The sequence below is a fragment of the Rhodamnia argentea genome, chromosome 1, assembly GCF_020921035.1.
Source record: "Rhodamnia argentea isolate NSW1041297 chromosome 1, ASM2092103v1, whole genome shotgun sequence".
NCBI classification, from domain to species: domain Eukaryota; kingdom Viridiplantae; phylum Streptophyta; class Magnoliopsida; order Myrtales; family Myrtaceae; genus Rhodamnia; species Rhodamnia argentea.
In genome coordinates, this window is record NC_063150.1 from 35,292,709 (window position 1) to 35,311,810 (window position 19,102).

General features: G+C 39.8%; 5 protein-coding genes across 10 annotated transcripts in view; 2 read left to right on the forward strand and 3 right to left on the reverse strand.

The window, feature by feature from the left end:
* Window positions 1-755: 755 nt before the first annotated feature.
* Window positions 756-4,006, forward strand: LOC115734046 (protein SLOW GREEN 1, chloroplastic-like). The gene is made up of 4 exons (XM_048278410.1): window positions 756-1,448; window positions 2,686-2,832; window positions 3,142-3,222; window positions 3,509-4,006. The coding sequence occupies exons 1-4, from the start codon at window positions 756-758 to the stop codon at window positions 3,686-3,688; spliced, it is 1,101 nt and encodes a 366-aa protein (XP_048134367.1). The 3' UTR covers window positions 3,689-4,006.
* A 267-nt stretch (window positions 4,007-4,273) lies between these two features.
* LOC125312893 (acidic endochitinase-like) lies at window positions 4,274-5,405 on the reverse strand. Its single transcript, XM_048272841.1, has one exon. The coding sequence runs from the start codon at window positions 5,183-5,185 to the stop codon at window positions 4,274-4,276; it is 912 nt and encodes a 303-aa protein (XP_048128798.1). The 5' UTR covers window positions 5,186-5,405.
* A 1,655-nt stretch (window positions 5,406-7,060) lies between these two features.
* LOC115727821 (tRNA(His) guanylyltransferase 2-like) lies at window positions 7,061-15,293 on the reverse strand. Of its 3 annotated transcripts, none has more exons than XM_048275646.1 (14): window positions 15,082-15,293; window positions 14,536-14,726; window positions 14,199-14,330; window positions 14,018-14,092; window positions 13,316-13,485; window positions 13,014-13,099; window positions 12,563-12,670; window positions 11,283-11,539; window positions 10,533-10,664; window positions 10,407-10,451; window positions 9,399-9,568; window positions 9,201-9,286; window positions 7,754-7,861; window positions 7,061-7,452 (listed from the first exon to the last, which is right to left on the reverse strand). In XM_048275646.1, exons 2-14 carry the CDS (start codon window positions 14,637-14,639, stop codon window positions 7,330-7,332), a joined length of 1,596 nt encoding a protein of 531 aa, XP_048131603.1. In that variant the 5' UTR covers window positions 14,640-14,726; window positions 15,082-15,293; the 3' UTR covers window positions 7,061-7,329. The 3 variants fall into 3 exon arrangements, with proteins under 3 accessions (XP_048131603.1, XP_030513969.2, XP_030513970.1); XM_030658109.2 differs by having other exon boundaries at window positions 14,536-14,694; window positions 15,082-15,292; XM_030658110.2 differs by having other exon boundaries at window positions 14,048-14,092; window positions 14,536-14,694; window positions 15,082-15,291.
* Window positions 7,061-19,102, reverse strand: part of LOC125314150 (tRNA(His) guanylyltransferase 2-like) — a 206,931-nt gene continuing 194,889 nt past the window's right edge. For both annotated transcript variants that reach the window (XM_048275636.1, XM_048275639.1), the window contains one exon: window positions 7,061-7,409. The gene's annotated coding sequence lies outside the window, so the exon portion shown is untranslated. The remainder of the gene's footprint in view (window positions 7,410-19,102) is intronic.
* On the forward strand, window positions 17,457-18,836 carry LOC115727827 (zinc finger A20 and AN1 domain-containing stress-associated protein 5-like). 3 transcript variants are annotated; one of them, XM_048275684.1, is made up of 2 exons: window positions 17,457-17,561; window positions 17,649-18,836. In XM_048275684.1, the coding sequence occupies exon 2, from the start codon at window positions 17,811-17,813 to the stop codon at window positions 18,591-18,593; it is 783 nt and encodes a 260-aa protein (XP_048131641.1). In that variant the 5' UTR covers window positions 17,457-17,561; window positions 17,649-17,810; the 3' UTR covers window positions 18,594-18,836. The 3 variants fall into 3 exon arrangements, with proteins under 3 accessions (XP_048131641.1, XP_030513979.1, XP_030513981.1); XM_030658119.2 differs by having other exon boundaries at window positions 17,470-17,577; XM_030658121.2 differs by having other exon boundaries at window positions 17,470-17,577; window positions 17,679-18,836.

Consider the following 19,102-nt stretch of genomic DNA (forward strand, 5'->3'; position numbering starts at 1 on the left):
ATTATATTTGCTATTTTATTTGGCTTTTGACAACACATTTTGAACTGGATAAATTCGGATACCTCAGGATAAAAAGCTGAATAATCCATCCTCCCTCTTATGTACGCATATGCGCGGTGCCCAAAAATCACCTAAATCAAATTCCAAACCTATGGTACTTTCCTGCCCCACCCCTCCAACGCCTTTGTTAGGAGGGCTGGCATCTATCACAAATTGGAAGAATGATATTATCTGGCTTAATTTAATTAAATAATTACAAAAAAAACTTTAAGAGAGCAAATATAAACAAAACAGTGATTCATACCCATCTTGTACACTAGCTACATTGTCATGATGTTACTTTCAATCATTGCTCAGTGGTTGCATAAGAGTTTTCACTATTCGTTGCAAGTGCGAGTGCGATAATCGCCACCACTAATGTGGTCTTTCAATAATCAATTGTGGCAACGCATTTTAAAGAGACGATGACCGTGCGACAATCACTATAATGTTGTTGCTTGCGGATCATCCTAATTATAATCTTTATCACATACCCTAATTCTATCTCAATTTCAAATCCTGACTATCAAAGTCTAAGACATTAGTTTTGTTATAAACGAAAAATATACAAAACTTTAATTTGGGACTTTAGTATATGCAAAGAAAAAATATTCTCTCTCTCTCTCTCTCTCTCTCTCTCTCTCTCTCTCTCTCTCCCCGCATCCATCGTTTCAAAGCCCTCCCAAAACCCAGCGCACCTCTCTGTGCTTGCGTCAATGGCGGATTGCTGGGCGGGCACGAGTCGTCTCCGTCTCAACACCACTTCTCTTGCTCCGAAGTCTCATCCCGATCATCTCATCCCCAAGTTCTCCTTCAGAGTCTCTGGCGGTTCGCTCATCCACCCGCCTCCCTCGCACCGCCACCCTCGGTCGCTCAGATCCCGACCCGAAAGACTCCACATTTCCCCCAAAGCCACCAGCTTCAACTTGCCCCTGATCCCCTCATGTGACGACAAGCAGGAACCCCACGCCCCGTTCTCGCCCAACGCGAAGTTCCTCCGATTCTTGTCTGAGAAGTTCGTGATTTGTCTTCTGGGGTCGTTCATTTTCGTGGGTTTTGTTCATTTGAAGCCGAGCTTCGCGCTATCTTCTCAAGCGGGCGCGTCGAGTCCCCAAGCGGGTGATGCCCAGGAGGAGGGAAGTGACGAGGAGGAGATGAGTGAGCGGCTCTTGGAGACGGACCCGATGAATGTGGATGCATTGAAGGTGGTCTTGTATGGGAAGATGAGGAGGGGGAAGACCAAGGAAGCTGTGAAGTATGTGCAGAGATTGATGGATGTGGAGCCGGACGAGGTTGAGTGGAAGCTTTTGCTTGCTCTGTGTCATGAGACGATGGGTCAGCTCAGCACCGCGAAGAGGCTGTTCAGAGAAATCTTGAAAGAGACGCCTCTTCTGCTCAGGGCCTTGCATGTATGATGTTTTCGTCGAACTCATGCTTCTGTTATAATGATTGGCTCATTTTAATTATCTGTGTTAGACGGAATATTCCACAATTTTTACTCGAAGTGGTATTAAGCGTATGGCCATTTAGAAATCTTGCATAGCTAAACTTAAGTTGATGGTTAGTGAAAAGAATGGACTTTGTACATCTGAGAAAGTGAAGGAAGGTGATTTGAATCGGGTATTTCCACGATTCTAAACTTTGGCAGTTCTATAGGGGAGTTGGATGTAATGTATTCGGAGGTTTTGCATACGAAGATGTGAGTTGTTACACTAAAATTCTCTTTCAATGGAGAATCCTTTGAGTCATGGTCATCAAAATGCTTTATGACCTTTAGAGTCGGGAAGAGGACTTTCTACAGCTTCATTAACTATAATACGTTTGGACTTGTTTCGCGTCCTTATCATTATTTGGTGCTTTTCACACATACCATATGCTGTTTTACAGTGACCCCCTTACTTTATTCTGCATTCCTCAATATGGATTTTGTGGAAGATTGGGCTTCCTTATAGTGCCATTTAGTTGTATTTAATCTCTTACTTGCACTTCAGCTTTCATTCACTATCGATCAGAGTCATATTTGACGTGCTTTACCTCTTTTCTTTCCCTATAATCGAATAGTTGCATGAATGCCAAAAGTGCATGTGCGAGGGCTAGTATCAATAAGTCTGTGCCAAAGGGGAAAAAATGACTTTCACTGCAGGTCATCAGCGTACTATGAAAAAGTGGGGCAGCTTTAGTATGGGCAAGTCTAATGCGAAGAAGTGCCCACAGGGGTACATTTTCAGTTCCTAATTTATTGGTTTTTCCCAAGGCTTAGTTAAGTCTAATTCGAAGAGCTGCCCATTCCAGTGCTAGTTCAATGGCGAGACAAGTGCATAGAAGGATCTGAACTGCAGCTTTAATTGGGTTTTAGGCTTTTAGCAACTCATGGGCCCTCCATTAGAAACCTCATTAGCTGATAGAAAGAAAATCCACCATGGGATAAAGACTGAACGGATGGCGCAGGTTTACAGTACAATGAAGTGTTTCTTAAGAAAAACAAAAACAAAAGGAAAAAATGAGAGAGTGGTCAGACTAAAGCCCTAGAAATGTGGAGTTGGGGATATGGTTTAGTGAACAATCACTGATTTATTTGACAATAATGTGTTATTGGTATTGTATTGTGGAATTTTTGTTGAAACGTATGCTCTTTGTTTAATACAGGGTCTGGCCATGGTGATGCATAAGAACCAAGAAGGGCCGGCTGTCTTTGAGATGCTAAATAAGGCTCTTGAATTAGCCCGCCATGAGAAAAGAGTCACTGAAGAGCGAAATATCAGGATTTTAATTGCTCAAATGCATGTCATAGAGGTAGTTCATCTCTCCTACTTGCTACCATTAGATTGTTAGTATTTTGCTATCCATACGTGCACTTTTGGCTATCTCAAGCTAAACTGTCCGGTTGGATTCACTGCCATGTTCTCTGCATTTTTCTCGATTACGAAAGCCAGATGATGGAAGGGAAGACCTTAACTCACTGAAACACAAATGTTGTCTCTAACTGCTAGTTGCAAGACTAGATGATAACTATGAGCAAGTAAAAGGAGGAGAATTAGACCCAAAAAAAAGGAGGAGAAAAAGTCTTGTACTAGCAAAGGAGATTTATATTTGTGTTTGCAGGGGGACCTGAATGCGGGGTTGAAAGATTTTCAAGATCTAGTTAATGACAATCCTCGAGATTTTCGGCCTTATCTTTGTCAGGTATGTAGCATGCTCTCTGCAAATTGAAATCAAATCCTTACTTTGGTTCTCCTAGATGCGGGTTTACCATTCCAGAGAGTATTCAGAGATGTAGGCATTCTGCTTCCTTGATCCATACAATCATGCCTCCAGTTTGACGTAGCTACTTAAAAAGTTTCACACCGACTAGAAGCACAGAATATGATGGAAATACAGATCGATGTGACTAAATTATGCTAAAATAGAATTGGTGAATTCAACTATATTTTAGCCTCTTGACCCTCAAATTTATTCCCAACATATGCAGGGGATAATATATAGTCTGTTGGACAAGAAGAAGGAAGCCCAAGAACAATTCGAGGCATATCGCAGCCTTGTACCGGAGGAGTTTCCGCAAAGAGGATTTCTCGACGATGTCGTTTTGGCAGCAAAATCAAAAACGCGGGAACAACTTCAGAAAGAGTTCAAAGCTGAATTTAGGAAGTGAACGATCAGCCAGTAGAATTCATCATTATCATCATATATATTAAGTTACAGATATCAAACAGAATTAAAATTAGCTTCCTTAGGGCAACGTATAGAATTAGTCCACATCCAACTAAAATGCCAGAATTGCATTAGCAGTGGAAGCTAGGTTTTTCTTTTTCACCAAAAAAGAAATGAAAAATGAAAAGGCAGATTGGAAAAATGCTGGTCACTGTAGTCTTGTGTCAAAATTTCATCCATTGCCACAATGGCTTTTAGGGATGGAATACTACAGATTCCCCATTTTTTAAGGTCATGGACAATCAGAAATTCATCATGATTTTAAGATGCAATCTTAGAGGTAGGAAGTTACTAGCATTACCTTTGGTTTGACAGGAAGACAATCACAAATTGGTTTGCCATATATAGTAACAATAGGTTTAAGATTACAATGTTTGGACAAGTGACAAATAGAGTCTCTATCAAAGTACTTTATCGCTCATTTACAAGAGACACACCACACAAAAGCATCATATATAATGACTTGGAGACATATCAAATGTTATATAAAACTTATTAAGGTGGCTTATACTAGAAACCCTGAAACTTAGACATCGCTTTTAATGGAATTACTGTATCCGCTTTGATCATCATAGTACTTGGACCAGAGCATGACACCTCCATATTTTGCGGAACCTTTGATGGCTGGTAGTACTTTTGATGTGAGGCCTGTTACTGGTATGAAACCGCTTCCGGCTGCATCGGGCGAAGCAGGTAAACCTAGGAAGATCTTAGTGGCACGGATACTCGATGTCCATTGCTTCCATGCATCTTCCAGATTGCCGATATCTCCCGAGGAGTATTGACATGGAGGGTTGTTGTAGAATTGGACCCAGACATAATCGAATAGACCGGTTTTGAGGGCCCCGCCGACAGATGCATCGGGGAAAGGGCATTGAGGAGCTGCAGTCAAGTAAACCTTCTTCCCACGCTTGCTGTAACTTGAAAGATACCTGGCAAGGTCATCCCAGTGCAGGCCAGTCCCGCCTTCAATGTCGAAGTCGATGCCATCTAAGACTGCATTGCCCAATGGCCGAGAAGACGAACTTCCCCACAAGAAATTGTTCCAGAGGTAGGTTGCCACTTGTTGTGCATCAGCAGAGGATGCGAGAGAGTAGCTACCAGCCCCGCCTCCAATCGAGAGCATCACTTTGATTCCCTTAGCCTGGCATGATTTGATGTCGGCGCTCAATGCGGTACAAGGGTGACTGTACGGATCATGACTGTACGGATCACAGTGGCCAGCAAGGTTTATCATCGGGTTCCGACCGGCGCCAAAAGTCGCCAAGAAGGCTACATTCACGAACTCATACTTTCCTGTGGCACACGTCTCTGCCAATGTTCCTTCGTTCCCGTTCTGACCCCAATAGATAGAGATCCCTCCAGCATCCAACTCTACCGCTAGAGCAAGCACTACCACCAATATGAGCGGAATTACTACCACCGCGCGATATTCCATTCTCGATTAATTAACTCGATTGCTCCTCGTCTCACTAGTGAGAAATCAATTTGAGATTTGTAATCTTAATTTTCATGCTGAAATCAGTTGAAGAATCATGGTTCTTATAGTGGAAGTATAACTCCAATGTGAAAGGAGTAGTTTGGGTTTTGGTGTTGGATATTCAGAGCGTGCCTTGCTGGTCACTCGGGCCTCCATCTTTATCATCCTTCCTAATTGAATATGGACGATGATGACAAGAAAAGGGCATGTCTTGGAAGGCAAACCATCCAACATGATCTTGTCCGAGTGTTTTAATGTCTCTTAGCGTTTGTCTATGGCTTCGGGGTCTGGAAGAATAGGAAAGTAGCGTGCGATCTCTGGTGTTTCTTGTCCTATGGTGAGCGACAGTGTGGTTATATTGTACTGCGTCTATCGTTTTCTTTTGTGCGTGCCTTGATGCTCATTTAAAAAGATTTAAAAGTCCGTTGGGCTACATTCCATTCACCCGTATTACAAGTGAATTTGGATACCTGATGATGACCATATTGGACACAAGGTCTATTTACAAAGCAAATCCAAATTAATAGCAGCAAGGTGTAAAACCGGAATCGGTGCTTGGCTTAGTGTTTGTGGAGATTCCTGGAGAGGTTTGTGAGCACCGAAAAGACGAGTTTGCGGCTGTTTTTTTCATGTATAGTGCTTTGACCGATTGTTAAGATCATTGCATGGCGTTCGAGTGAAGAAGGTAACGAAGGAGAATCGAAAAGAAAACATGGAAAAGCATAGAAAAGACTATATCTCCAGTCGAATGAAGAAAAGTAAATGTTTAAGTTTATAAGAAGCGCGTTAAACTAATGTAATTGCCGAGTCAAGCAACATGAGCTCGTAATCCAGTGAGACATTAAGGCGATGATATGTCGATAATGAGTTAGATTAATAAATGGACCAAGGCCCTGAATTATCGATAATGGTTTTACGTGCCCCGTCTCGGTAATTGAGACCCCAAAATGTAATGTAATTCAGCATGTGATAGTCTCAATATAGACTTGGGACATAACCCATCCAAGCACCTGTTGGTCTTAGCCTGCACCATTAACTTCTGCCGCAATATTTTCAGTCCAATTATTATACGTACTCATTACTCATCATGTTAGCTTTTTATTGGAATCGATCAAGTAAATCTTGATAAATGTCAAATAAAAATTGGTCACTGAAAATTAAGTGATAATTCCATAGGAGAAAAATTGGTAAAGCACTTGCATGAATGTTGATAATTTCGTATGAGAGTTTTGTTACGTTCACCGGTTCACGTCAATAAAAATTGGTACTTCTTTTACTAACTTTTGGTATTTGAAAACAATCAAATGAACATTTCAATTTAACGTAAGAATATTTAACCTACTAGCAAGTCACAAGAGAAACTTACCGAAATTTTTGACCTTTTTTTTTCCCAAACTAAATGATAGAATTGTCCTTGCAGTATATAGCATATCATCCATGAAAAATACACTTTGCTCCTTCAGTTTTGCACCTTCAAGTTCACACGATGTCGTTAGACCCTCTATCCTTTTACAGCCCAATTAGCTTTCTCCAAAATGTAGCTACACATTAGCATATGATTAGTAAAGAGAAGGGGAGTGGAGATAGCCATCGTCATCAAGCAACTTTCTAGACACCCACAGCCCAATTCATTCCAACAAAGTTGTACTGATGGGGAAGATTTGGTCAATTTAACATGGGTTATTAAAAGTGCAGGGACAAAGTGATAAAATAAATTTCAGGAACCAATACTTGGAATTTCTTTTATAGCTCACTCTGTCATTAACCAGAATAAAGTGGCAAGACATCTTGCAGTTGTGAACCACCTTGTACCTTTAGGTTCGGCCAAGAACATGAAAGAACTTTTCTTAATATAAACTCGCTCACAAATCACAATCGTTGATTGTAAATGAAAGAATACTGGTCCATTGTCAACCCCCTTCAGAAAGTGCCTAATATGCCTAAATGCAGCAAATACCGATTGAAAAAGTTACACCAGACCACCCCACCCCCCCCAAAAAAAAAAAAAAACGAAAGAAATTGCCGGTGAAGTTCAAAGAACTATGTCAGAAAGAAAAAAAACGAGCTTCTCGAACTCCGCTGGACTTCGATATGAAAAAACATTAACACAATATGCTTGGATGCTCTTTCCAGAAGCTATCTTCAATGATATTGGAGTGACTCAAAATTATTTCCTGTTTGACTTCTTCAAATGTGCCATCCTCGGGCATCACAGAGTCCTCTCCCTGCACATCAGCCAATGTATAATCTTTGGGCAACGGTTCTCAATGAAAATACAAAGTTCATATGCAGTTAGAAAGTCAACTTCGTCCAAGTACAGGTCTCATTCAACACTTGATATAGGTTGTGAAAGAGTTCAAATCTTTTCAATAAAAAAAAAATTACAGTGATGGACAATGTCAAGAAAGGCATGCTTCAAATATATAAGATCAAGCTAGCTCTTCCAGCCAGCATTTGTCACCAATTCTTGTCTCATCGGTTTTGCAGAGATAAAATTATATGTGATAACATAAAAGAACAACCAACCTTTATACGAAATACGGAGGAACCCCGGAGGAACATTATGGGTAGTGTGTTGTAGTCAATGTTGAACTGTCTGATTAGAAGTTCATTCTTCTCTCTTGTCTGTGTGCCCTGAAAGGAAAAAGCACGTTATACAAAATTGATAAAATATAAGGAAAATCCTCTCACAACTAAATGAATTTATCACCATCATAGTAGCTGAAAAAAACAGTCGAGCTTGAAAATACTTCTGCTTATACTTTCTTTCAGGAGAGGGGGCCTGGGTAGAGTAATTATTACATGCTTCTGGAGCAACGATGCATTTCAACCACTGGATCTATGGAAAGACATTCAAAGCATAATAGTCTCATGTCCAACAGCAGAGACATACTACAACTCTATGAGCAATGCTCCTGAAGCACCCGATAAAAATTTCTTCGGCAGAAGAGAGAAATAGAGACTGGAAAATGGACCCAGACTCTTAATAGAGTGTTGGGAGGCAAGTAGACAGGAAAACTGGATTCACATCAAATAAACTCCAAGAAGCTGAATCAAGAACGGTTCCATTATTCTTGCTTATCATGGGTCAGCTTCTTGTACTAGATGACTTGCAGTGGATGTACAGAAAGTGTGGTGAGAGGCCAATGTACTAGTGTCTTGGAGAGCAAACTTTTCAAGCCCACTATTCCTCTTTCCTTTGGCTTGTCAAGTACCAGAAGAAGAGACGAACTTACAAGATGTTCAGGTAGTTGATAAAGATGCAACCCCATAGTTGGAATTTTTGTTACTTTTCAAAACACTAATACTTCTCTAGCTCAAAAAAATCCAGATCAAAGATGCTCAAACAGCACAAATAGAATGACAAAAAATTTGCATAGTCATTCTAACAAACATTAACATGCATATGCACATGTGGTTGTAAGAAAGAGCAAGGACTGGAGAGCGTGTATGCTGGAACATGGGCCGTGTGAGTGAGAGAAAGGGAGATTATGGAGAAAATGAAAATAAAACATCTACAGGTAGAAGAGCACTCAACTATAATGCAATTTCATAAAAATAATACGTTTTCCTGTATATACATTTTCTTTTGTGATAACCACCACCAGTTCTCTTAATTAGCAGTACAGATTCGTGAATTTACATTAATAATAAAAAAAAAGATGCAAACATTAGATTGCATATACATGGCAAACCAAGCTCTTTGCACCAAAAGTACACGATATGCACCAAATTGAAGATAAACTAGTCATGTAAAAATACAAGAAGAGCACCACTAAGATGGCATAGGCCAGTATAGACAGATTTCTGTTGCCCATGGGCCAGAGATATTAAGATACAGTACATGAAAGGGTAGCGAAAGAGAATGAGAACATGCTCTAGGACTGCTAAAGTCTATTAATGCTGAAGCCTCGATGTTCAGATAAGAGGTGGTCCAAAGCATCAATTATGTCTCTTGAAAAGAATTTGGCACCTTTAGATAACTCTGAGCTTCACTTTTACTTTTTCCTGACTTGACAAGCATCCAAAAACAGGTGTTGTACTGATTGTTGATGTGACCTACAAATTTGCAAAACACATTCACCATCTTCTCTAGTTAAGTAAATAGGATCGACTTAATGTATTTGACTGTACAAAATTCAAAACCCTCTCTTCTTAGCCCAATACTCACAATCAACTTGTCTCCATGCCAGATAATCTTGAAGTATTTCAGTGGAAGGATAGCATACAGCACGTCCATCAAAAGAGGGAGGATACTTCAGCTCTTTAAATGGGAAAAAGTCTTTCCATTTCATCACATACGCTGAAGAGAAAAATGACACAATGACAGAAACTATTTGGCTGCAAACAAATGGAAGTGTATGAGGCAACATTTGATTGAATTACACAGCACAAAGCCAATATTTTGTGAGCAAAGTCCATCAATTAACATTATCATGTCAAAATCTGCCACATTCTCAAAGTTACAACTTCTTGCCACCTATTATGGCAGTTATCAATCCATTCGATGCTCAACAACATGGCATGAAAGTGGCTGCTTTAGGGTGTCTACCCTTGCTTTTGAACCCACGACACCCTTGCACCCCTAGTGACATTGTCTAGTGTCACCATGAGTGCAAGTTTCCTTTGTTGGTGTCGGGTTTCACCTTTGTAAAGCTGCATTTGGTTAAAGTTAATACAAGTCTTACATTTACCAAAAAAAACAACATAGCATGAAAGGGTTTAAAACTCACATTATAAAGGGAACAAACAGGTAAGAACTTTTGATGAGCCACATAGTACAGTCCCCTTGAAAGGAGATGCTGTTCTCAGTTATTTGCCAATATCTTTAAATAGATTTTTGCGGCTTTAGCATTGGGCATCTTTCTTCAACTAACCATTAGAATCATCAGTTCTCTGAAATGATTTGCAAAGAGAAAGGAGGAATTCTGAGAATAGTCCACCTCTCAAAAAAATCCACCAGTAAATCATACTGTCTATTACTTGAAAGATCTCTAACATTAATTTTTACTTCGGTGATCTAGGCACGTTTAGCTGAATGTAATTCGTACTTTGCAGTATAGATGAGAAATATGTCTTCCAGATGTTATTTCAGGTCTCATATATTCCTCTAGTATTCAAATTTCCAACAAACAGTGGCAGAATCAACAAAAAGTGAGGGAAAATTTTGAAGAGGTACCTGGCCTGTCGCTGGTAACATTTAGAATCCTTGCTCAAAACAAAGCTGGAGTATGTAACCCAAAGTGTCAGTACAAAACCAAACGATGCACTAAAAAATGAAGTAGAATATAAAAAAGTAAGATACCTATACTCATCACTGACACCATAAGAGAAGACAATATCTTTAAACTCTTCCAGAACTGCCACTGCACATGAATTCATAAGGTTCAAAGCTTGCCGATCATTTGGCTTCTCAAACTCATGAACTTCCGAAAATCTACCAAAACCAAACCGAGAAAATTTCCATTAAAAGCATAATCATAAGATGCCTCAATTGTAACTTTGCACTTTTGCACCATTCTCGTTAATGAGAATATCTTGAAATCATAATTTTAAAGATGAGCTAAGCATCCAGAGACAAAGTAATTGACAAAGACAATCTATCCTAAATGCCAATTCTATCAGAATAAAAGCACTATCCTTTTTATGTCGCCTCTTCCAATCTGGATGTCCCCATTGTGTACCTACCAAATGCCAAGATCTTCTCCTACCCAAAATTCAATTAAGATCCTCTAGTTTGTAAGAATCAGTGGACATGGTGAGAAGTTCTAAATCTAGAATGTCGAACAGATATCCTTTGCTGCATGCTTGCTTCAAAGAGGACACAAAACCAAATAAAAGGACAGGAAGTGCCAATCCCTCAAAAAATGAGCATTAGAATAACAACCTTTACTTAAGCAATAAACATGTCCTTAAGTGTACTAATGATTGCAAAATTCTCCCATGATCATTTGACAGTCCTATTCAGGGGATCCTGGATGAGCTAAACATAGAATGGAATAATCTAATCTTGACGTGAAAGGTCAAGGAGGTACTAGCTGCAACTACTATTTACCTGTGGAAGTGGCAACCATCAATTCTGATCACAATCCAAGTAGATGGCATCAACTTGTTTTCAAACAGAAAGGATCTGACATATTCTGCTTTTATCTTCTTTATCTCATTGTCAAAGGGACCTAGTTCCATCAAGAGATATTGCTGTCCATTCCAAAAGTTTCGCCCAGCTATATGTTCATTGTGGATCATCCTAGGCTTTCGCCGCATTCTTTTGATGGGAATTCCATGCTCATCGTGCTTCACTACATCTTCTGCCTGAGCAATTTACATAGAGAATAGCAATGTGACAATTGTTTCCCTTTTGCGAAGTTCGATTGAAAAGTTAGAAGTACTGTAAACCAAAGAGCCAAAATCTAGAAAGGAGAACACTTTGAATCCTATCAAATAGCGATTCACAACACTATAGACAGATTAAGGGGTATTTCAAGCAAACATAATCTAACAAAAGTATAACTGGTCAGGTAAATCCAAAAATCCTAATATTAATTCATCCACATACAATGACATAGCCTCCGGTGTGGTACCGAAAATGATACAGAAGATGCGCATACATACAAAGTTATTAAACCCTGAGCTGACTGGCCGATTGAACCAGGAATAGGACCATGGTTGGGTCCACTTTTCATCTAATAATTAAAATGGTTAAGAACTGGTCATGTTCGACATTCACCCAGTTTAAAAGTCAAGCCCGGTGAATCAGTCAGCAATTTGGCTGGATCTTGGACCAGGTCCTTGGCTTTCAAAAACATTGAGCAGAAGGCAGCAAGGGGAATTAAACCCCTGACCACGAGAATGCACATCTACTGCCAAAGCTGACTGAGTTGTCATTAACCCGGTGATTCAACCGGTTGACCCTTGAACTGGAAGAGACACCGGTTCTAAACCAGTCTGGGTTTAAAAACATTGCATGCATATGATCTCTCATAATGTGATTTTGTCTATGCATATATCTTAAACAGACCCAATTACACTGAATTTTTTTGCCCATGTGCACAGCAGGAGGATGCAGTATCTCTTTGCAATATCGAAATTTAATGTTTCTAAGGGGAAATTTTTTTGCTCGCGAGGAGGATGCAGTATCTCTCTGCAATATCCAAAATTAATGTTTCTTAAGGGGAAAAAATTTCGCTCACGTGCTGGATCTTGACGATCACACAAGCTGCATAATCTTTGGACTTTCAAAAATTTTCCACATGGCAAGTCTAAAACTTCTTACAAGATCACTCAGACAGAATGAGATGTCCTAATCTAAGAAGATACAACCGAGAGGAAACGAACCTGCGTCATAAAGATACATGACCCTTGACGAAATATTTCAGGAAGCATTCTGTAGTTGATCCCGAACTGCTGAAAAAGAAGCTCATTTTTCTCTTGCTTTTGGGTACCCTAAAAATATGGCAGCTGAATTTAGCCAAATGAAAAGAGGAACCATTCTTGATATAGTTACACAAAGAACATAGAGATTGCCACAGTAAGACTGAGCTATGTGAGTTATATAAGTGTAGAATTTTCACAAGTTTCATATCAAGAACTAAAGGAAAAATAATTAGATTAAGATAACATGGTATCCAACAGATCAAGAGATAAAAGCCTGACAGTTCTCCATTCAACATCCTTGTAAATGTATAAGAATAGCGATCCCACTCGAAATAACAATCCAAACGACAAACCAGCTCTATTCTAAAAGAGATAACCTATCAATACATAGAGAAACACAAAGAACAAAAACCTCCAAAACTTCCACCGCTTCCTTGGCTGATTTTCCACTCTTAAGTAGCATCCAGAGACAAGTATTGTAAAGGTTACGTATATGGCCTGCAAAAAGACGAAACCAGGCAATGACTTGTCTGCTCCACTAACTCACTAGTTTCTCTTCCGTTATATTGCAACTGCTCAGATTTTTCATATACAGAATCTATTAAAATTGCGTCAGAGATTTTACAAAAGGTAGTATAACATAAAACCAAAATCTTTTAAAAATTTTGGTTATTAGATTTTCCTTATAGAATAACATAGGGCCCATATACTTACATTCACTTTGTCTCCATGCAAGATATGCTTGAAGAACCTCTAATGAGGCACAACAAACAACACGTGCAAGAAAGGAAAGTGGACACTTCATTTTCTTAAGGGGAAAGAACTCTTTCCATTTTGTGGCATAAACAGAAGAGAAGAAAGACACAATCAGCGACATCATTTTGCTGCAACCAAAATATGAGCAAGTTAGCTACATACACAACACAACATTCAGGAAAAAGAAGCAATCGAAACCTCAATATCTGTGAAAACAACTCTTTATCCCCAAAAATGTGTGATGAAGTCTTAAATTCTAATAATATATTCTTCAGTCCATTCAATATGCCAGGTTACTGAAATGTTTGCTTAAATTGCTCAGTCACCACAGAAATGAATTTGAGTTTGGGACTATCCCAGTATTCCAACAATTGCATCTAGTGACGACCAGAAAGAACTTCCATACAAAGAAGAATTGAGTTTTCCTCTTTAATCACTCAACTATTCTATTCCAAATCACCTCATCCTTTAAGGTCCGCTAAGCTAATGCTCTTTTCTAAATTGTCCTTGTTCTATAATGCAGCTCCACATAGAAGCCATCACTTTTGCATCAACAGAATCAGCTCGATTAATCAAACATCTATCACTGTACTCAAAGAAGTAAGAAGAGAATACTAGTTCCTTCCAGTTACTTTTTTTGTGTCCTTAACCCCCATGTACTTGAAATTGACATGGAGTCTCGGAAAGTACCTGGCTCGCCTTTGATAGAACTTTGTCTTCCTCTTGAAAACAAAACTACAAGCCATATGAAAAACAAATACATCTAGTTTTACAACACTAATAACAATAATACAGAGATATGGCCAAAACATGAAAGATAGAAGGGAACAGGTTATAGTACCTGTATTCATCATTAAATCCATAAGAAAAAACTATATCAGGATATTCCTCCAACACAGCAGCAGCACATGAGTTCATCAGAGCCAGTGCTTTCTCATCGTTAGGTTTTTCAAGATCATGGATGTCGGAAAACCTAACGTTGAAAAAATCAAAAAGCATGAGTTGCTAAGCAGGATTAAGCCAAACAATCACCAAAGTCCTTCATTTTGAAGAGTTAATGAGTGCTAGGGTCGGCTTCTGGCTTTTGAGGCTTTAGTTTTTACTTCTAATGTTAAAAGTGTGACCCTTTTCACATTAAACACCCAATATAAATTTGAATTATTTTGGTCTATAAATACCTCTCGAAATTGCATCCCTCAATTCGCACAATGATCAAATTCGGCTGCATCACCTCATCCTCCACTTCAAACGACTTCACGTACTCGTATTTGCTTTTTGCCATTCTCGCAAGCAAGGGATTTCTTCTCAACTACTCACGCAGAACAATGAGCAAGCACCTGGTGGGCATAAATAAGACAAGGCAATTCACCACTGGCCTTACCCGAGAAGAACCACGCAAGATCAAGACTTGACCCACATAAGCAACCCACATTGCCCTCATCAATTCTCGACCGAATCGTCCATGCGCGATGCCTTATGAATTATGATGTTTTCCACAATAACAAAGCCGAAAACAATCGCTCACACCATACACGCTGAGACATCAGAGATTGTAATTCTACCACTTAAGTTGAGCACAAAACATCCACACAACCTTAGAGCGAAGCAGGAGCGACCCACAAACCCAACAACAACAACGAACAAAGTTACAGAAGAAAGGACAAAAGAGAACATCGATGTGCTGAACTTTCACTCGAGAGTTCGATTAAGAAATTGAGAGATACCTGGTAAACTGTCGAACCGCAACACGCAAAGCCAGCAAATTCCATTCACATGCGATTACACAATTTCGAGGACTTCATGCTGGAAGTCGGAGAGCGAGAGCGAGAGCGAGAGACAGACAGAGAGCGCAATGAAACGTAAGACGCCATGGAATTGCAGCACGAAAACGGAGAAGTGCTTAATCACAAGGTCAGCTTCGTCGGAGACAGAAATTGTCTCCTCCCATTTTGATAAGTTTACGATAATTACGAGCTAATATGTCGTGTCATTTATTATTTGGATATCATTTTGCTTTCAAAAGCCAATTTTTTTTTTTTTTGGAAAAATTTTAAAAAAAAGCTCAAAGTCCTCTTATTTTCTTAAATAAGAATCTTAAGCGAACTCTATTTCAAATAATGACGTGAAGTACTTTCATTTTCTCAAATAATGATCTAAAATGAATATTGTTTGAATAAAAGCACGAAGTGACCATAAAATCTCAAAAAATGGTTTGATTTCAAAGGCATTTTTGTCTTTTTACTTATTTGATTTTTTTTATTGGACTTTTCTTTTATCTATTTTCTCAAAAATTAACAAAAAAAATTAAAAAAGAAAAAGACAACATACACAAGCGATGGGTGGCTGTCGCCCCACCGTGGGAGAGGGGTAGCGAAGGCCGGCGGGGTCGCCGGCCCTCCAAAGGCAAGGGCCTACTGGGAGAGGGTCGCCAACCCTCCCTAGTCAAGGCAAGGGCCAGCGACCCTTGCTAGGAGAGGGCCTGCCCCTCTCCCTATTTTCGCGAGGGCCTCCGGCCCTCGCCTCGGGTTGGCGGGGTCGTCGGCCCTCACCTAGGCCCCGACGACCCCGCCGGTGACTAGCCCTCCTGCCTGTGTAGCTTTTTCTTTATTTTTTAATTTTTAAAAAAGGAAAAAATAGAGAAAAAAATAAATAAAATGAGAAATGATGAAAATGCCATTTAGGTCATACTTTTTTTTGAAACACTATAGCTACTTTAAGCTTTTATTTGAAACATACTATACCATTTTAGGCTCTTATTTGAAACAAGGTTCATTTGGGGCCATTATTTAGAAAAACGAGAGGACTTTCGGCCTTTATTTTGAATTTTCCTTTTTTTGGAAAAATTAGAAGCCAATTAAAGAGGCCTTTAATTTAAAAGTTTCAAAATAGAAAGTAAAAATCTGTCATTTAATTTGTATAGATAAATCGATCGGTCCAACCAAACCCGAATCGATAAAATAAAGCCTAATCAAAATCGCTAAAATGTTTCCGAAACTAGATTGCAATATCAATTACTTGATTATAGATCCGCTACGTCTTCAAGAGGCCTAATTCGTGTTCTTCAAGTATGAATAAATACAAGATCACTTCCACATGTAATCGAATGACCCGAGATGAGAATAAAGAAATAGAAATTAAGAAGTCGACGCACGGAATATAAAGTCTAAAAATACATATTTGAAAAAGAAAAAAAGAAAGAATTATCACGACTCACCACCCAAGTACTTCATTATAATCAATAATGACAGAGTCAATCATCTCATCTTTCTTTTCGAGAAGCTGCGGTCATTGAATTGAGGAAGTCCACTCGACGGCTTCATAGCAAAGATCCAAGCCGGCTCTCCAGTTCAGGCAGAGGCAGAAGCAGAAGCCTTTAGCATGAGGTCTAATTTTTCTAGAGGAGACTGAAGCTCATATCAGAGCGGCTCAAGCCATTCTGGCCCGTTTGCCCCATGCCCCACCGCAATAGAAAATCCAACCATGTTGCCGACTAGCTAGCCAAAAACCGCCGATTATCGGATTATGTTCCGATGTATCGGGTCTCTTACCCTCCCCCAATCCCTTTGGTATTTGCTATGTTTTGATAACCCTTTGCTGGACCTTCATGTAAGGACTCTTAATTTTCCGGTATTGAAGTTGTTTTTTTTCGACTAAAAAAAAAAAATGAAGAAGTCGTGCGTCACAACCTTCGTGTGATTTCGCTGCGGTTTCGATTTCTCTTCCAGAAATAAAATTTGTTCAAAGTTCGTGAACATGATTCTTCATTAATACACACATACTCTAACAAAAAAAAAAATTAAGTTAAATCGCGAGAGCGCCCGAAAAGAAAAAGTGAAATTTCTTTCAGAAATTCTGATAACAAGGATAGAATAATAGAAAATAATGATAACGTATAAGAGTAATTTTCTATGTCTTACTTCTAAATAATGATGTGTATCATACGCAAAGTGTACCGTGCACGGTCATCCACCTGATAAAATCCCAGCGAAATTGATGAAAAAAAATAAGGAATTTCCCGAAAAAGGAAATTTTAAAAAAAAAATTGGAATTTTTCCTTTTTAAGGAAAAATAAGAATTATTTTCACCACTATATCCTCATTTCTCTTCTTCATCTAGAGATCAGACGACTCTCTGTATCTCTCTCTCTCCTCTCTCGTTCCGCAAGCTCGAGGCGCTCGCCATGGCCGGATCCTCCAGATCTGCGGTGCGTTCCTGATGATGTGAATTCTCTTTTCACGTGCTTCCTTTTTGTACAGTTCATGTTATCTTTGTGAATTCGATCGCTCTCCAGGTGTGGGGCTTGAAATTCTCGGCTTCCTAGGATCAAAGCTCGTTCTTTTGGTAGTGATCGGAATTCCGGGTCTGTCGCGAGTTCGATTCAGTCGCGAATTTGATTCGGGTCCCGATTGGTTTGGTTCTCTGTGGGGGGTTTTGGCTCGGGTGGTTTGGAAATATGGATGAACAATCGCAAAAGAGGAAGCTTCGGGACGTTGATTGCGAGCAGTCTTCTTCGAGCGAGCCGGTTCTTTGCGCAAATGATTGTGGTTTCTTCGGAAACCCTAGTACCAATAACCTGTGCTCTAGATGTTACTATGAGTATCTGCTGAAGCAACCCAAGCATGGTATGGATTCGACAGCCGTGTCGGAAGGAGCTGGCAGTGGCGATGTTGTGGATGGTTCTAGTTGTGTCGGGGAGGCACCAGCCGAAGCTGTAGCTAATCGGGCAGAGGCAGCAGCTGCTTTGGAGAATCAGCAGACAAGGCCTGCGGATCATTCTGGTGAGCCTTCTTCGAGCAATCCGGTTCTTTGCGCGAATAATTGCGGGTTCTTCGGGAATCCTACCACCAATAACCTTTGCTCCAAATGTTACTGTGAGTATCTGTTGAAGCAATCAAAGGAGGATAGTGGTTCCGCTGCTGCAGCAGAAGGCGCCAAGGATGATGGGGCTGTGGATGGTTCTAGTTATGCCGAGGAGGCACCGGTGGAGGCCGTGGCTAATCTTGTGGAAGAGGTGGCGGCATCAGAGAATCAGGAGACGAGGCCTGTGAATCGTTGCGGTTTCTGTAGGAAGCGGGTTGGCCTGACGGGTTTCAAGTGCAAGTGTGGGGAGACGTTTTGCTCTGTCCATCGATATTCCGATAAACACGAATGTGTGTTTAATTACAAGACTGCAGGCAGAGATGCTATTGCCAAGGCGAACCCCGTTGTGAAGGCAGATAAGATTGAGAAGATATGACGGGCATGGCAAGGTATTGCGGTGCCATTAAGTGACATAGTTGTCGCTTCCCGTATTAGTTGAAGTCAATTTAGTCAACACATTAGGAATTGAAGTCTATTTAATTTATGCATTAGGAAACAAGATATTATGTTTGTGAGTATTTTTCATGTCTGATGTATAGTTTGGTTTATTTTCGTGAAGTCATAATGTATCTGCTGGATAATTTCATTCCAAGTTTATGTGGTACTGATCTTTTCCTAATTTTAGCTCATGGTTTGCCAAGTAGTGAGTCTGCAAATTCTTTTGATACAAGCTTTTCAGGAGATTTAGATTTGTTATAATACGTTAGTGGAACCTTGGGAAGGAATAGGAGAGGTTGTTGGATGTGTATGACCATTTGACTAAACCATATTTCTTTACCTAACGGTAGCTTGCTAAATGTACTCCACCGTACTTTTTCTTCTTTTCCACGAAGTCTGCCATAGTTATGTGATTGCAATCTACGTATTTTTTCCGAGAAAAATACT